General features: G+C 42.4%; 1 protein-coding gene across 1 annotated transcript; it reads left to right on the top strand.

Moving 5' to 3' along the window:
• The first annotated feature begins 3425 nt into the window (after nt 1-3425).
• Nucleotides 3426-19197, top strand: LOC128706833 (protein kinase shaggy). The gene is made up of 9 exons (XM_053801774.1): nt 3426-4578; nt 10244-10434; nt 12242-12325; nt 13784-13837; nt 15418-15528; nt 15701-15938; nt 16030-16223; nt 18596-18782; nt 18848-19197. The coding sequence occupies exons 1-9, from the start codon at nt 3426-3428 to the stop codon at nt 19195-19197; spliced, it is 2562 nt and encodes an 853-aa protein (XP_053657749.1).
• Nucleotides 19198-19527: the final 330 nt, after the last annotated feature.

Genomic DNA, 19527 nt, shown 5'->3' with positions numbered 1-19527 from the left:
ACTGATTCACCCGAGAGCCACAGTTCTGATCGCATTGATTCGCTCGGTTCAAGGAATGATCGTTCGTTGACCGCTACGAGTTATGTGATGCGGCAACAACACACCATGCCCCAAACGCACATTTGTGTATGTTTGGCATACTTCCCTGCAGTTGTACTCCGACCATCACACGGTTCTGATATAAAAATGTCAATTTAGAGAAATGAGCACACATGTGCAAGTTGCCAACCAACAGCCAAAGCTCCTTATGCAATCCGTTCTCACAATAAAAGTATTACCGAGGAAACATGAAATGTAATCTTCATGCAGCGAAGATAATTTTTTTTAAAATTTTTTAAAGTATTTATTATTACGTAAAAGGGTGCTTGAAGAATGGTTTTACAACAACAAAAAAAAACCCAAAATGTTCAATCAACCCAGCCAAGTCAAACCATTTGCTGGATTGGAAGGGTTGGCGTTTGTGGCATGTAACTGTGACGGGAAGGAAGAATATGTTTTCCTTTGTCCAATCGTACCACGATAAATATTTATTAAACGTCCTCATGTTTTCCACGCGGTGCGCCCTGAACTCGGGTACACACTATCTTTAATAAGTTAACGTTTTCATCATCTCCACCGACGTGTTTCGATTTCCCTTTGCGTCGAAAACACGCGAACCTTTTTCTTCAATCGATCGAGAAGTGTTCATGCGCCTTTCCAAACCTCCGCGCGGTCGCGCATTTTATTGTTCGCATTATTCGCTCTCCCGTCCGTTCCGGCGTAGTTCGAACGTTCGAACGAGGACACCGCGTCTAAATTAAAGTGCATCATCAATTGGTGGAAACGCCACAAACATATTGCCCACCGAAGGAAGGCTGGCAGTAATTTTTATTTTAAAGTTAAAGCCTTGTTTCTTGCGGAGCTGACGAGAAAAGAGGCACAAACGAACAAAACAAAAAAAAGATCATTCGTCTGGAACATTCGGTGCGCACCCACCGTTCCCCCGGCATTGTCTCTGTGAATTAGCAATTGGATTGTGTCGTTATCTAGTTATCTATTGTAAGAGAAAGGCCCATTTATAAAACATTTCGTGAATTTTTCAACCATTCAAGCAACTTCAGGCCGGGTGCACACCAAATTGTAGTTCATTATCTGTGTGTGAGTGTTTTGTGCTTCGTGCGGTATAGCACCTCACTTTTGTATATAATTTTTTTTATTTTTAACTTTTTTTTGTACGATTAAGAATGAAATCGAAACAAAAGAACCAAATGCGCGAATATGTTAACCTTGACTGGCGATCGGCGGACCCCTTTCGTTCTACTAAAGCACGATGAATTGCTTCCTCGCTATGGCTCACTGGCCAACAATCGACAGTTTGATGGATACATTACGCCGTTTGTTCAAGAGTTTTGTTTTTTTTTTTTTTTGTTCGTTTGTCCACAATTCGTCAAGCTAGGAATTTTGGCTGATGCAATCGTGCAGCGACATTTCATCAGTTTATCGGCCTTACCGGTGTATCACTTTACATGGTTTATCAACACAATAAAATAAACCCATGCTCTGGTACTGTCGACACATTACCAAAATTGAAAATTTGAAGCTTCGCCTTATCTCTTCGCACGATTCCGTCAGGATAGAGTTTATGTAGCTTATCCAATCTAAAAGGAATTGGGGAAATGAAGCCCCGCACCTCGTTTACCCCGTCATAGTTTCATCACTGGGTTCGTCAACAAAACGTTCCACATTTCGTGTCTAATTGCGTGCGTGAAAAGCTTCCATCCAATATGAATGATCCGTTATGTGAGCAGGAAATGGCCACTGAACCTGCTGGAAACACTTGATCATAAGCACACCGAGACGCTCATCGTGAAGGACGCGATTTACTGCTGCACACACACACATATATACGGGCAGCATAAACCTACCCCGCGGGGTGAAGTTAGAACCGGTTGATGATAAAACCTGGCAGCGAATAATTAACCATCTCGTCTCCCTAATGGCGAATTGGAAGCAGCTACCGACGAAAAGCTTGCTAGAACGAGACGTGCGTTTGCGGCATAACAGTTGCCGTAGGGTGTCGTGTGTTACATGCGAAAAAAAAAATGCCTCACCGCAAAGGAATGCAAGGTTTTCGTACCATCCATTGCCATCTCTTTGGCATTTTGATGCACTCGTGATATCTTTACGCTGGGCTGTATTGCAAATTGGGCAAATATTTGTGTATTGTTTGAAACAAATCTAATTTTTAGTCTGAGCCTATGTAAATTGTATTTTATTAAATTACCCTAGTAGCTGTGCTGTCCAGTGATATCACTAACCACATTCCACGATTTGCTTAAGTTCGCGAACACGTTCCATAAACACGTGAGAGATTATCTCTGGGTTATTTTCTCTCGGCAATTTGTTGTGCTTTTGGCTTTCGTAAACAAAAAAGGCGTCGAAATATTTCCCTTTTTTTTAAGGTTATGTGCCATTTTAACAATTGTGCCATGTCCCATTCAATTTATTGTAAACCTCTGGACAGTGATCGAAGGTTCTCGCGCCCTTGCCACAGCGACCAAAACAGCCAGCATCAATACACGCTCTCACCTGCGCGGGGTTACGGAGCAGTTTTGATGGTGCGCAGATTGATTTAAGACGCAATTTCTTGGTTCTTCTTTGGTTCCCATCCGTTTTCAAGTTGGGGGGACACCACTTTCACGACTAGAGTACAGCGCGTTCCTCGACTTTGGGTTTGGTTGCGGTCGCTAGATAGGGAGTGGGAAGTTCCCCGCACCATTAGGGATTTGTTGCGTTTGTTATGCTGCAAGTTCCAGGCGCGACAGCTTCGAGTGGGTTGTGTATGTGTGCGTATTGTCAAGCACGTCAGTATGCGCCACGGTAAGACCTTGTTTTGGTGCAAAACAGTCAGGGCGAGAAGTGCAAATGGAACGGTCAAACGTGCCGACGTTTGCAGTTTTCTTTAACATCATTTTGTATTGCGCGCTGCGTTGGGAAGTCGGGTGGTCGTATTGTGGGGTTTTCCCTAAAGCTAGCCAGCAGTACAGGGGCACTTTTAGAAAGCAGTTGCGGAGGATGATGATCGCCAGCGTTGTCGGATTTGGAGGAACGACAACCGTTCGACAGTAACATCGGCCTATTAAGATAGGATCACCCACCAGACGCTTAAGAAATGCACTGAATCGTCACAGCCGTCTAGCTTTTGCGAGTGCTTCGTTCGAAGACCTTAGGATATGAGTTTGAATTATTCGGCTGTCTCACCGATAAGTTTGTTATTCTTCATCCAACAGAGCGTGTGTTTGCTACTCTAATCTATAGACAACATACACAATACAAAGGGCAAGTGATAGCTTCCTTTCGCACATCGGAAAGCTTCAAGGAAAAGTACGTGCTGTGAAGTTGAAATAGTTTCTAAATCGGTGCCATAATTTTCTGCCCGGAACAAGATGGCAGCACTAGCGACCACAACGGTACGCGAGATGACTGATAGTGTAAGTGAAGTGTCTGGGACGGCCAGATCATCATCATCGACAGCGCCGATCATCACATTATCGGGCGTGTTTCGAAGACGCATCGAGAACCTCAAACACAACAGTGAGTGCGAAAATGATGAGCAGCGCCACAACCAGACATTACCCTCGTTTGCCGACGCCAAGATGGCCGCATCCGACTCCGGTGTGTTCCTCTCGATGCAGGACATCGATCGAGATCCGCCCGGTAGTGGAGCCGGCAGTGTTATCGGTATGTCACGGTTGCTCTCCAACGGTGGTGGTAGCTCCGGAGCCCGCACCAAGGAGCCAACGCCGCGGCTGGATCGCGATCGTTGCACGGCACCGGAGAGCAATATCGCAAGCAACGCTGGAGTACTGCAGCGGAAGGTCGTACGGGAGGAGGAAGACGACCGCACCGTGGATGGGAATGATAACGGTGTAGATAACGACGACGAGGAAGTGGGCATAACGCTGCGGCTGGGAAAGAAGAAACCCGAACTGAGACTGATGAAGGATCGTACCTGTCAGAGTTTGCCGGACGTCAACAGTCCGCGCCCGAAAGCGTTACCGAAGGTAGTAACCGCCTGTGATAGTACGGATACGGATGGGTTCGCCGAGCCCGATGACGACGACAACGACGACAACGTCAATCAACCCTCCGCACTGGTGCGACCTAGTGATACGGGTGGCACATCCACAATGGCCGCAATAGTGGAGCAACCGGCCGGTAGCAGCAGTGGTGAGGAAGAAAGTGGCACTGCCGCAACCGCTGTTCCTGCTCCGAACAATCCGCTAGTGAAGCCGGTGCCTGTGCCCGGCCCGCCAATATCCGACCCAAACGTACTGCAAGTGTTCGCGATCGATCCCAAACTGATCAACAAATACGACGGGTTGGAGCAAACGCTTTACTACATAGACGAAAACGGTAGTCCCAAGATCCGCGAGAAGTACGCACTGCAACGCCAGCTGGCCGAAGAAAAGCGGCAACGAAAGCAGCAAAAGAAGCTCGAGCGGGCAGCCAAGTACGGCAGTTCGCTCGACGGGGAACCGCCGGTGCAGTGTTCCTGCTTCAGTTTCAGTCGACTGTCCCGCAAGCTCAAGGAGATGTGTAAGTTACCTTTGTTGTTGATCAGTTCAGATCAGATCGTCACCACCTGCATGGGTGGTGTTTAATCAAACATTTGCTCGCTAACGCTAACTACCCGTGCGACCGGCTCCTTCGCGCGTTACTAGTGACTGGAAGGTGGTAGAGCGTCCGTAACGTCCTAAATCTCTGTGATAAGAACGGTGTCAGGTGTTGTTTGCCACGAGGCGTTTATGTTATTTGATTGTTTTGTTTATTTTCGTCTTCAGGAAGCAATTATCACCCTGATTCCTTATCGCGCATGCCGTTCTGTGAGGCAAAAGCCACGAGGATTAAAACGCGGAGCTTGTGCTGATTTGCGACTAAATACTTATGTACGTCCAGTCAAGCACGCTGTTGTTGCCGCGCCTCTAAATGCTTTTCCACCAATTCGGATGCTAAATGACTTGTAATAATGTGCTATGAAGTGTTTACATAAAAAAAGTCAATGAGCACCTATTGATCCTTTACCGTACAGCGAAACACTACCAGAGACCGAGTACAGCAGCGTAGTGATGTTTATTCTAGCAAGGTTTTTTGAAAGTCAACTCTCTCAATACACCACTATTGACGTCAGGTAATACGTAAGCCCGATTAAATTCCGAATAAGTATGTAGGAAGTGCGATCTCTGTATGATCGGTCGCTCCGTCCATCGTTTGTCAGCCATTCCGTTCTCAAACTGTTCTCAAACGTCCATTTGTGGTTGTTACAAACTGTGGATGGTTTAAATTGAGGAATTGAAGGTTTAATTATTTATTTTACTATCAACCTATCAACCTTTCCATCCAGACGCACATTTAGAGCGATTATTTACGTGCAGGTGGAGTGCATGTTCGTTAAAGTGCACGATTGGTTTTAGCAACGGCTAACAAACCTTGAGTCATCAATTTGCAAGTAGAGATTAATTAAAATTCCTACCCAACGGGGGATACAAAACCCGTCGGGGTAAGCCATCACCCCATCGCACACAGGAAAGATTTATCGATTACGCGACACAACCCCATATCATGACGCGGTATGACGGATGCTCTTAATTATTCATCACTTATCACTTGTGATACAAGTTGTAATAATATAAATTTTTGTTTAATTCTTCAATACACAAGTCGTCATCATCGAGAATGTGGGTCTAACCTTTAGTTTTAGAACTTTTAGTTAAACTATTTGATGCATAGCTGCACCACCTGAGCAATGGGTCTGCATTGCGTGAGCTTTACTTAGGTAACAACCCGCATGAGACGCAGTGAACCTTGAAAGTGAGACCATGTACCGCTGTAAAACCCGTTCCAATACCACACGGAACTCGACGGCTGCGGCCGTTACCGTTGAACTCTCCTACCCACCTATGCCACGGGCGTACAGCAGTCTTCGACGAAACGCACGCACAAACATATTCGTGGATCTCCTTAGTGTCTGTATCCGTTTTGAAGGAAACACCGACCAGCCGCTAGTACAAGATCACTCACGATCTCGTTACGTCTTAACCGCGTCGTCTAATTTCAACTTCCGCAAACAAATGTGTTGCTCCGCTTCCTGTCTAGCGGTGCGTCCAGTGCGGACTTTTGGTCATGATCGAAAAGCGGAACACTTCCGCCCAGACAGGGCGGGAAAGGTTAGGCTAGGTGTGGAATGTAACTGTATAGAAAGATTGATAGCTACTCGCGTATTTTTGGAATAGTTCGTGTATCGTAGTATTCTCTTCGACTATACTTCCCACGGTCCCACGGCACGGTATTCATATTCCAGAACGGTAGCGTGATGTTTGCTGTATACGTTACACTTTGCACCAATGTTAATCGCTTTTTGCGTATCGGAGTTTGCTCCCGTGCAAGATTTGCTCAGCCAAGGGGATCACACAAAAATCTCGTTCTCGCTTGTTTTGCGTCGATTAATTCTGTCTCAAGGTGGGATGGCAAACAAACAGCGACATCCTGGATGGAGATAGTGCCGTCATCCTCGAACCGTTGATACTGCGTCGTGTCCAGTACGCCATTTCATAAATACACACGGTTCATGGCAAAAGCACAGGGCTGCGAAGTGAAGATAATGTATGTTCTGGGTGGTAAATGCTGGCAACAAACATTCAAATAATCAGTTCGTTGACTGAACTCTCGACTGAAGCTTCGGTGTCATGGAGAGTCAGAGCAGGGCGTTCTAGGAAATATTCACCTGGCGTGATTCCCGTAAGCCCTTAAAATTCAAAATAGTGCTGTATTTAAGAAAACCAGCAAGCATAAACTGTTGATGAATCGTTTCCACACTAAGGTTTGCGTAACTCATCTCTTACTAACGAAACTATAAATCGCACAGTATTTCTATAAATATAAGACCTTCATTGAATGAAAACGATCGCCTTGCTACAAAACTTCGTAGTGTGCAGTCCTTATCGCGAAAGTCAATCGGTGGTACGGTTAGCAACAATTAACCTATGAATTCTGCATGTGCTGTCTCTTTGTTGAGCGGCTTATCAATATCAGCTCCGAAATATAAAACAATAAATAACGATTCACAAAAATTAACCGCTACCGTTACAACCGTACAGGGATTTATCAACTTTCGTGCGCTTTAGAGTTTGCGGAGGCTCGTCATTGTCGTGATAACGCGATCCAGCAGCACTGGTCCACACAACCATCACCGCTTGGCATGATATAGCAGACATTGGTTACAACTCTTATCTTCGATCGCTAACCCTGTCATGCCATAATGGTTGGGTTGGTAACACAGATCGATGTTTCCTTGTGAATGTATAGCACCGAATTTTACCGAAGTTTCCGTTAAGTGTAGGTTTTCGTAAAGGTTTTGATTGTGTCTGGCATCTTACTGTTGCATTGCTGGAACGCCAATTGCTGTTACTTCCAATCATCAACTTTGTAAGATTGGTAATGGATGTTTGTTTATGGTTTTATTTGCGGCTCTTCGTATACGATTTTCGTGTCAATTGATGGGACATCATGCTTATTTGATAGTTTCTGTCACACATTTTCGTCATGTCGACTGAGTACGATTTGAATATAATTTAAAATAGCATACCTCCCTTGTACTCTGCTGTAAGTCTGCTTATTTTTTCTGATTTGCAATAATAATATATTTTGATATAGACTTATTATTCGGATCCGCGATAACCTGCTGCCACGCGAGATGATAACCGTCGAACGGCTCATCTTGTTTTGCTCTATGAGGCGTACTGCTCTAATTGGAACGCTTTGCATGATAGCGATGTATTTAGAACAAACGTTAATAACATGATGAGAATCGATGTAAACAGGTCACCCGTTTACCACTACGTGTTCTGTTCTCTTCAAAACATCATTAGGTTTAATTCTATGAGATATGTGGTGGGAGATTTTCTCTATCCTTTATTCAACAGTGGAAGGGTTCTGAAACTAAAGTTCGGTATTAATTTCACTTACAATTTCATTAATTTCTTATCATCTACTTTCGTTCCTATTCTTCACCACTGCTTCCTCACTTGATTACTAACTTCCTGACTTCACTTGTGTTGTCCTTGCTCGCATTGTCAACTTATTCTGGCTGTCCCTGACGTTGCGCTTGTTTCGTCCTGTCGCCTGTCACCGCGCCATGAGTGTCGCAACGCCAGGGAGTTGTTTGGGCGTGTGAGAATTTCCATACCCCTATCGCCAACTAAGTATTATACCATTTTTATGTAAGATTTTAAAACGAATCTGCTGGAATAAAATCCTAAAAATCTGAACAAAAAGCTTGACCCAAAAGCGGCACCGCCAATGTGTAATAAATCAAGCGCACTGACATGGTTGCATTGTGTAGGAGTATACAATTGTATAATGAAATAACGATTGTGCATAAATGGATGAAATATCATTTAGATATAGACAATCTAATCAGCGTCGACGACAAAATGTAATCTATAATTGAGCAGCTTGCGACGACATCAATATCTTTGCTTGGCAATTAAAAGACCGACCAGAACCGGTAAAATGGTGTTATCTTCAAGCTTGATAGAGCTGCGGCATCATGGCCAATGGCACAATGTTACATCTTCGATACCCATTCCCTACGACTATAATTATAGAAAGAAAAGGCTTTCAAATTAATTTTATTTGATGAAACTACATGTTTCTTTACTGCTTGCTGCTGATACCAGAATCATTGGTGGTGTTTATTGGGTTGTAAATAGGAGAATTGTAAGATAATAGGATCTCCAGAGATATAAACGTATTGCTTGGAAAAAATCGATGATGATAACAGATACTTACAATTAGCCATACTGACTGTTCTTAGAGAGTTTTTTTTGTTGTTGTTAAATAGTAGTGCTGCGGCGATTTCCATTCTTTATGGCAAACCACCAAACTTGACCGTTAGCCACAGTGGCAACAATTCCTAGGTACAGCATGCAGTCGATCGATTTGCCGATCACAAGGCATAAATTATGAAAATAGGCTAATGTTTCGTAAAACTTCAATACACATTACCGAACCATCTCCAGCTTCAGTTGGATCATCCGTAATGTAATTGGCTTAATTCGGATCTGGTAGGACATTGGGCAGATGTTAGCATCTAGGCGGTTAGTAGGATTTTATTTCATCAACAATTTTAATTGAAATTCATGTAATTACGTAACTTTCCGTAAGTTTGTAAACATTTATAGAGCAATACGGATCCAAAATGTTCTGTAAAAAAAAGTTGATTGGACAATTTTGTTACTGTTACCGTCAATTACCATACATTTTTTCTAATCGATTGCTATCGTTGCTTTTACCGATGGTTCCTAATTGGTGTAACGAAGACGGCACCTAGTTCCCGGCCCCTGTAACGGCGTACCCATTTCGTATAAATTATGCAAAAGTTTCACCTCCACCACCGCGTAACGGGTGACCGGTTAACGCCAACATTATCGTCATCGTATCCCCATAAACGCTTTTGCGTCACTACTTATCCGGTAAAAATAAGAATAAATCGATTTTTGGTTTTTGAGGTGGTGATAACGAAAAAAGAAAGTAAAGCAATCTGCTGTATCAATTAAAAGCTGGTACTAAAGTGAATGTCCGATTGATAAACTTTTGCGACCGATGTGTTATGGGGTTACCGTGTGTGGCACAAGCTAATAATCCAACACAGGCTATTTTGTTAAACCTGGTCGAGAATATTTATCGTTCAGAAGCAGTAGCCTATGAGATTCTATAAATATACACATGTAAAGGTTTTTGCCACTGCGGTAAATTGCTGTTAATGTTGTAATTGTACTGGTCGCTTTAATCGCAAAAGGTTGTGTTGTTGCCGAAGTTGTGCAAATTATCAGATCGATATTTTGTTTTCCCTTTAACATGGCCTTAAAAAATTCTCGCAGTTTAGCGTCCTTGCAGCGTTGTGAGTAATAAACCACCCCGTCTAGTGTAAATTTGTCGTCGGTAAAACTGTAACCATCAATTTGAATATACACCAGGGAGCGAAAGGAAAGCAACATTCTTTGCCAAACTTTCGCCAGGATTAGTAAATCGGTGGGAATTGCACTGTTGCGAAACCCTTTCTCCAACTGAGTTTTGTGTCTGAATATCATTAAGTGCGACTCTTAACGAAGTTCACCCTTGGCAGTCGGTGGTTTACCTTGACACCAGCATCATATTTCTAATCGAATTTATATCATCTCCTTTTCTCTTCATCTCTCCGCAGGTAAGGACGGTTCCAAAGTGACGACGGTTGTAGCTACACCCGGACAAGGCCCAGATAGACCACAGGAAGTATCATACACAGATACGAAGATAATTGGCAATGGAAGCTTCGGTGTCGTCTTCCAGGCGAAACTCTGTGATACGGGCGAGCTAGTCGCCATCAAGAAGGTGTTACAGGACAAACGATTTAAGGTAAGTGTATGGAAGGACGGAAAGTTGTACATAGCTGGCAACCACCAGGCAGTCGGTTTGGTTGGTGGTAGACCGCACATGCTTCACTAGCAAACTGAGCGGTGCATCTAACGATAAGTAAGGAAGATGGGCGTTGCTAATATGACTATCATTAGGATGTTATTAGCAACGATTGCGACAGTAGGGTATAGCGGGAGGAATTCAATTATGCTGCTACCTTGCAGGTAGGTTCACTAGCACTATCAGGTACGAGTGTGGGCAATACACAAACCATCACAAACATACGTCCTTCTAAGTGTGTATGGTATTGTTTAATGGTGCGTCATATTAGAGCGAGCAAACAGCCCTTCGGTTCACTTCCACCTGCAAGTTTACGCTTATTCATTCCCGACTCACATACCACGCTCCGAGCACTGGGTTTGTTATGGGATGTTAATTAGAAGTCTCGACAAGATGCCCTCGTTGCATCATTCATTCGCCAAAGACTGTACGCGGATGTACATGTTGCCTCAGTTTAGCGGTTGCATGTAAATTAACTATTGCACACACGGCAGGGATCCTTGAGCGTGAGGAGTTATTTTTTATTGCTTTTTTTAAATGAAGAGGATTTCGAGCTTAATAAGCACAACGGTGCTCTACCCGGTGAGATGCAGATAATCGAACGTAACATACGCTCATAGAATTTTGTAGATTGTCATCAGCACCTTGTGTGTCGCTGTAAATATGATGGGTGATGTTGACTGTATCAACATCATGTTTAGTGATGAGTCAATATGCTAATGAAGCTGATTCACATTTCCACCCCTCCACGAGCAAAACACACAATACTATTTGACGGCGAAAAAAAAATCGGGTAAAACCGGACACAAGCAGTTTATACTGAATTGATCATGTGGGGGCTTGAACCAATCGCCAACAGATTGAAAAAAAGAGAATAACGACGATAATAAACTCCCCGAATAATAACCGGGAATGATTATCACATTATTGTTGGAAGTTTTGGATGATTGGGACAAATTGTAGGTCACTTAATCGAAAATGAACGCATGAATACAATTCCTACGCTATCCCTGCACTGTGACATGGAATTTAAATATAACGATGCTTGATTCCTGATTTTACCTTTAGTTTATTACGCACTCTTGATACAAAGCCTTCCAAACTTCCGAGAAACTGGCCATTTTCCATAAATTCGGTAATCGGTAGTGAAGTGATCCATGTGAGACGTCATCGGGGAGATCTCATATATGTCCTTGCCTAATTCTCCATTTATCGATTGGGAGTAGTGCCGTGTGTTGACCAGCGCTACCGGAACGGAATTGCCTGTGTCAAGGTTAATTCACCATTCGAAAGGTGAATTTAATGTTTTGATATGATATTGATTGGTCTTTCTTTCGTATTTAAACTCATTTTACCCAAATGAAGCACTTGGTGTACCGCCAGGAGAAACTCGGTAGTAAAATGTGGCAACGTAGATGGAAATAAATAGATTCGTCATATTTCTAGGCCCACTTTACCATGAGTGGGAAAACTACGAATTATCGATTAACTTTTCCCAGAAAGAAACTACACGCGAGCAACGCTTTTTATGCTTTTGCCCTTACTAATCGGACATCTGTCGGGGTGTGGGCAAGTATTAATTATTCACGTCTTAGCGTGTTAGTTTGTTTTTTTTTTTGTTTAGTTATTTTTTTGTTACTTAGTGTAACAAACTGCCAACGGTTGTCCTGGTCCCTACTTTTGGCATCCCTTTCTAACCATAATATGGCAACTGATAGGTTCATTTGTATTTTCTTATTTTTTCCAGAACCGTGAACTACAGATCATGCGACGACTAGAACACTGTAACATCGTTAAGCTAAAGTACTTCTTCTACTCCAGTGGCGAAAAGGTATGTATACAGTGCTTCACGTGGAAAAGCACAAAGCACAGTGTCTTCTGCCACTGATATCCGTCACCCGGTGTTGCCAAGCGGTGGTTGTATGCTGTAGCTCATTCGCTTCTAGAATATTTACTACGTTTTACGCATCCGGTAAATGTCTCACTTCCGTGCCGGCAAACTTTATCGTGCTCTCTGGGGTTCTGTGGAAAGGTGGGCTGGTGCTTTTCGCTTTACAGTTGGTTTTGTCATTTGCAGACTTGGTTACACATCTTTAAGAATAAGGATATATGCTATAAAAGTCTGATAATAGTATGGTGCTATTCTAACTGTTTGCTCTAAAGTGTAAGAAGTTATTAATTTTCTTGGAAGATCATGGTTGTTAACATTAATTGAAGTAAAGTAATTGAATTGAACCATCCTTATGAGATCATTCGAGCAACGGCATTGATTTCGTTTGTGCTACAATTTTTTTTATTCCTTTTTTTTCATTATCAATCACTGCAGGCTACTGTAAATAATAGTGTCGTTTCCACAATTCAGGGGAGATATACAGTCAGCATGTTTGAAAAAAAAAAGTTATTGTGTATCCTTAAAGTTTTAGCTTTCAGGAACATCTGGTAAAATTTTTAATTGGTAAATTAAAAACAAATATCGAACGGCCGAAGGAGTTAATGTATTGCCATGCGGGCATGTTTAATGTTCTTTAATTTGTAAGCGCTATATTCTAGAAACAACTAAATCAGTATCCCAAATTGGTCGGAGACCTTCGAACCGATTGACTTGAAATTTGCACCAGATATTCCAGGAAAGAAATCGCCTTGTGATAAAAGTAAAGAAGATATTCCGATGAAAGACTGACAAAAATGTCAATAATCTGTCAGATAGATACATTACAATTTATTCAATATATGAGATAGTTTTTATAAAAATCCAAAATATTACTTTTTTCGAGCTTCTGAGCCTATCTACCTATGAATAGATGTGAATTAAACAATTTCGTTGAAATGAAATGAGTGAACCAGAGCCAATTTAGCTAATTACACAATTGTAGAGCATATACGGTAACATTGTATCACACTGTACTGTATGTACCATCACTTATGAATGCTGATTTTTTTTACTGAATAGCAGTGTTCTGTAGTTTATTCTTCACGCTAGAAAAAATAATGTTTCGATGTTTTAGCCAAGACATGATGGCATTTCTGTCTCCAAACATGATCAATTGCGTATTAATCAACTCTCTTTTCTTTTTTTATTTCAACTTGTTCTAACACATACCAACATCTATTCGCCCATTATAAATCGCCACTGTCGAAATCGAAAATCGAAAATCTAAATCGAAAACAAATAAAAATATATTGTAAAATAATTGTATCACCACCTCCGAATGAACCCTCACCAAATACCACTCTCCGTTCATTACACCATCGTTTCAAAACACCGTTTCATTACACACACATTCTACAGCGTGATGATTTTCCCTTGGACATGGGACTATTCGCCGGTGCCTTGCAGTCGCAGGTAGAGAGACAAATGCGAAAATCGTATGAACGAATGTGAAATAAAAAATAAAACAAAAACGAATGTGCACACACAATGCTAGGCTCTCCCCGAGCCGCAGATATGCGAACTGCAATGAAATGCAGCTGCTGCTGCTGCGGAGTGCTGGTGTGGTCCCCCTTACCCTCCAATGTATATGCTCTCCGTGCTCTCCTTTGTGTGTGGCAATTATTGGATTTTTAATAAGCATTACTTACCTTCCCAACCACTTTCCATTGATTGATCGCGCAGTATATGCACCCGGCAGCAGAAAGCATAAGGAACGCTAGTTGGAAATGTCTTCCAGTTAGGCACACATGCAGACGTACTACTCCCACATACATTTCGTTAATCGCTTTTGACTCATTAGCTGATGCTACTCAAAATCGAACACCAGCACATTGCCCACTAAGCTAAACCTACCGATCCGTTCCTCCGACGTGTGCTAATGTGTTTCTTTGTGTGTTTGTAATTTTTGTGCGCAAAATTCCTTTTATTGGTTATGTTTCATTTGATTTGTAGAAGCACACTAGTTTACCACGAGTCCATAGATGTGTGTATTCATTATCATATTGGTTGGTTTTTCGCTACCATTTTTAATCACTAAATTCATTTCTTTTGCGTGGTTGTTTTGTTTTTTTTTCATTATTTTTGTATTTTGTTTGTTAATCTACGGAACCGTGCGTTATTTTTTACATTTTGTTATAGCAGTTGTGCCTATACTAGAGAACAAACCGCGCAGTTTGACCATCACTATTGAAACACTGCTTTGTTCCGTTATCAAACCATGCGAAGTGTGTGTATGCCTGTTTTTGAGTGTGTGGATAAAATCAGAAATAAATAATAAATCAAATTGTACCGCAATATCAATTAAATGGCTTGTTTCGCCTTCAGATTTTAAAGGATGAATTGAATAGTTGATGGAACCCCTTCATTGCACAAGTTGTTGAGATGTATTGAAGCTCATTTACGTCTGAATGCCGCACGGTTTCATTTTTTTCCCAGACACCACAATTTCGTAGATATTTGCACAAATGGATAACTGTTTCATTCGTATGTCACGAACGTCAATGTGTAACTTTCATTGTACAGCTCACGAATCTATGGCGTGTTACGTTGAAATGGATTCACTATCAAAACGTTTTTTTTTCAACCGGTTTCAGCAGGATTGGTGTAGATTTGTTCGTCTTAGAAACATAATAATACACCTGTATGTTAATACGCATTACCACCTGTTTTAAATGTGTGGAAGGTATATTTTCTGATCAGCAGGAGGTTTGTAAGTTTCTTTTGCGGGCAAACCTTTCAAGTAAATTGTTTTACATACACTTGATTGATGACTCAGTAGTTTTTCACTATTTTAGGCTAAAGTTGTTTCCGTATACACGCTTGCTAATTCGATAATAATAATAATGTCGCAGTGTGGAGTGGTTAATTTGTTCAAAAGTCGTTTGAAACTGTCCGTTACTAATGATTTCGCAGTTATCTACTATGTCAGCGTTCACTTTCATGTCAAGTACATATCACCTTACTAACTGTTTTATTTTTTTCCACCCTTACAGAAAGACGAAGTTTATCTGAACTTAGTGCTCGAATATATACCAGAAACGGTTTATAAAGTCGCCCGCCACTATGCTAAGAACAAATTAACGATACCCATCAACTATATCCGAGTAAGTAGTGTGGAACACAGATGAAAACGTACCAGAATGTGTCCGGTTACTGACCTGAACGTTTGTTTGTTTTTCTTCCTTTCCCCACGCGGCGGTCTGCGTATGATGCTTCCTTCCGGTTTGCACATTGACCCATTTCATCGATGTCGGACGGTACATTTCTGGCGGGCAGATTTACATGTATCAATTATTCAGAAGTCTTGCTTACATCCATTCGCTCGGTATCTGCCATCGTGACATCAAACCACAGAACCTGCTGCTGAACCCAGAGACGGCGGTCCTGAAATTGTGCGATTTCGGTAGCGCCAAGCAGCTGCTGGACGGTGAACCCAACGTGTCGTACATTTGTTCCAGATATTACCGAGCTCCGGAGTTGATATTCGGAGCCATCAACTACACCACCAAGATTGGTAAGATTTGATTTGTTCAAGGCATGTGTTGTGGTGCAAGTTTTTTTAACATATTCTTTTCCATTTTATGGACAACGGCACACATCATTAGACGTTTGGAGTGCAGGATGCGTGCTAGCAGAGCTGCTGCTCGGACAACCCATCTTCCCGGGAGATTCGGGCGTCGATCAGCTGGTAGAAATCATCAAGGTTCTTGGCACGCCGACACGGGAACAGATCAAAGAAATGAATCCCAACTACACGGAGTTCAAATTCCCGCAGATCAAAAGTCATCCATGGCAAAAGGTACGATGGATATGGGTGGTTTGATAGCAACAAAAAAGAAAACCCACCTAGGACACGCTGCGCGTCAGACCCCTAGCGTATAGAAGCACTTCTGTCGTTCTCCACATCACCCATATGAATCCTGTCCTCCACCGTAGATCGCAAGATCGTAGGCCCTCATTCGTTCATGAGGGTCTGCAATTCTTTTGGGCGATTTATCGATCTGGAGGAAGTGTGTCGTTTTATTTTTTTCCATTTTCCCATCCTTTTTCTCTAATTACAACAACAAACCTTGCACGGCAAATTCTGCAATATGCGGGATATTGGTTTTCTTCACATCCCTTAAAAAGCTTTCTTTTCCTACATTTTAATTTTTCTATTACCATATTACCAAGATTAGTAATCGTTTCGCACTTTCCTGCAATTATGTCAATGACGCCACGTGTGTGTTTCGTTTCAAATCAGTGATGAACCAACCGCTTTCTAGTTAGATGCCGTTCTAAATTTGCCAACCCCAACAGTTACCGGAAACAGAAATCATTTTCCGTACGATTCGCTTCGACTCATTTCAGTTAATGCTAGAGCGAATGTCTTTCCCTACCACGACCAAGACCGACCACCAACGTATTAGAGTAAGAACATGGAAACATTGTTGTCGAAAATAAGATAGGAACGAACTTACCGCTAGCCTACCGTTTTTTCTTACTTTACTTACGCTCAGTCCGGCCACTACAAACAGCCCAAAAAACACCCAATACTCAAAAATATACAACCCCACTATCTTCATTCATCCACCAACTATAAATAGTGAAAAATTGTTAAGAAATACTCACAGAAATTGACAGTAAAGCACTGGAGTATGGAGTATCTACACTTACATACGCTACACGCGTGGCTGTAAAAGCGGAGTCAAAATGTATCTACGTTTTAACAAGTGTTGATTGATTTTCCGTGGTACTACTCCCTGTCGTGATGTTGTTCTATTGTATCCTATTTCTGTTATCTTCATATCTTTTTATGCTGTCTAGAAACTTTTAAAACATGCGAAGGACTTGTGTTGTGCCTTATATTCATCCATTCGGAAGATAAGCATGAGCAGTCATATTTGAACATGATTCTTATGAAGATGGTGAAATTTATGCAGTTGGTGGAATTGTCTTACACACGCACACATAAACGTACACACACGCATACACGCGCGCACACACGCAAAACAATTCTACTAAAAGCAGTGTTCGGTTTGAACTGGTAATGTTTGAAAGTCTGCCAATGTGTTATTATCTACAGTTTTTTTTTCCTCTACTTTATCTATCTAAGCTAGTGCTTTTTCTCCCCACTTGCGGGTTCAGCATCAGCATTTTTGTTCGCTTTCTTTTGTGGTGTGATAAATTTAACATTTAGCACAACCTGCAAAAGTATATGCACATTATGTATGTGTCGATTCGACTTTTCACCGTGACGGAAAGCAACCAAGCGCAACCATCACTCATTCGAAAATTAATTGCCTAGTCATTTGTTTACCGTATTCATGTTTGTCGCCTTGTTTTGTCTCTTATTTTCTATCATATGCATTCCCGAGAATCATTATATCGCTCCTATGCGACACAGTTCTCATACACTTCATATAGCGCTGCGGGTTGAAATCTTTTTTTTAAGATCTAACCAAAACTGGTGCTTCGAAATATACTCGACGATTACAGCTGAGTGGTATGGAAAGTGGTAAATCGCGTTTTTACTTTTATCGCATTCAACGCTTCACAAATAGTGTACAACTATGCACTGCTCCGTCGCGCACTCGTTCCACCGTAACTGAAGTGTATGAGTCGAACCGAGTTATTTTGAACTGAACCGTTCAACGCTTCTATTTTGCCCACTGTTGATCCATTTATCACACATTTACAATAATTGTCAGTGCTTGTCTCTTACCTTTTACGTCACATACGATGAGTTAGCTGCTGTTTTTTTTTTGTTCTGCATCAGCTTTCTTCAACGGTTTTTGCTTTAACGGAATATTCAAATTATACTAGCGCGTGTTCTTCTATGAAAACATTCGCCGGCAATTTCACAACTTTTCTAACGTTTTACACATGTTATGTTTTTTTTTGTTGTTTCTTCACTACCATTAATTGCCCCCGCCCGGATGTACCGGTCAAGCGTCGTGTTGTTCTGTTCTGTTTCGTTCACGTTTAATTATCTCCCTCGCTAATTTGTGACGCATCCATGAGTTCTCACTGAGTTTGGTCTAACGTGTCTTAATGTGTTTTTTTTCTTGCTAGGCACGCTGATGGGACTGCGCGGCGCGCGCAATGCAATGCGTTTTGGCCGATCGCGTCTAAAACTTACCCTGACTAACACAATTCCCTGTTGTTTTCTCACTGTATTCCTCCGTTAAGGTATTCCGGACACGTACTCCACCGGAAGCGATCGCACTGGTGTCCCGCCTGCTGGAATACACGCCGGGCACAAGAATCACGCCGATGCAAGCTTGCGCTCATCCGTTCTTCAACGAGCTGCGGGAAGGCAGCAAGTACCTACCGAATGGTCGCGAGTTTCCACCATTATTCAATTTCACCGAGCAAGGTAAGTTTGTATGCTTGTTTGCCATAACTGTTTGATTGAGTAATGTTATCAATGTTCTTCCACAGAGCTTGCCATTCAGCCGAGTCTGAACCTAATTCTGAGGCCCAGAAACCAAAACGAGGCAGCATCAAAGGCTGGACAGTCGTCCAGCGGCTCCATGGAAGGTGGCAGCGGTAGTAGTGGCAATGGTGGTGCCGGTGTAGGCAGCTCATCTGGCAGTGGTGGTGTTAGTGGCAGTGGCGGCGGTGCCGGTGCCAGCAGCACTAGCGATCCGACCAACTTGGCGCAGCAATCCTGCAGTGGCGCAGCTGGCGGTGCCAGTGGTAGCGGTGTCGGACCGGACGACATGACTACCGCTAGTGGAGGCGATGCGGGCACTTGCCAACCCTCGGCTGCCACCTCCTCGATGGGTTAGCTTTAATGGTTCTAGTTTCGGCAGCAACCAACGTGCAAGCAAGCAAGCAGAATATGTAATGAAAACGGCAATCGCCTTCCACGCGAAATGGGAAAACAAAATTTAAATCAAAGCATATTAGAGTTCTTGCAGCGAAGGACCGGTGCAAACGCACACCGTCACCGCACGGTACAGAAGAAGCGAGCTATATGTGTACAGTGTCTGCACGCAAGGCAATAGGCAATAGGGCACGCAAAATCAATGAAAAGTAAACGAAAATTTAATAATAGCAAATAAATTCGTGAGTGTGTAGTAGCAGTTGCCAGGAATGGTATCGATGGCAAAAGCAAC

The sequence above is a fragment of the Anopheles marshallii genome, chromosome 2, assembly GCF_943734725.1.
Source record: "Anopheles marshallii chromosome 2, idAnoMarsDA_429_01, whole genome shotgun sequence".
In the NCBI taxonomy this organism is placed as follows: Eukaryota; Metazoa; Arthropoda; class Insecta; order Diptera; family Culicidae; genus Anopheles; species Anopheles marshallii.
This window is presented reverse-complemented; position numbering and strand designations above follow the sequence as displayed.

Coding starts and splice junctions, on each gene's coding strand:
- LOC128706833 (XM_053801774.1), top strand. CDS start 3,426: ATGGCAGCACTAGCGACCACAACGGTACGCGAGATGACTGATAGTGTA. Junction 15,939..16,029: donor CAACTACACCACCAAGATTG/GTAAGATTTGAT, acceptor ACACATCATTAG/ACGTTTGGAGTGCAGGATGC. Junction 18,783..18,847: donor ATTCAATTTCACCGAGCAAG/GTAAGTTTGTAT, acceptor GTTCTTCCACAG/AGCTTGCCATTCAGCCGAGT.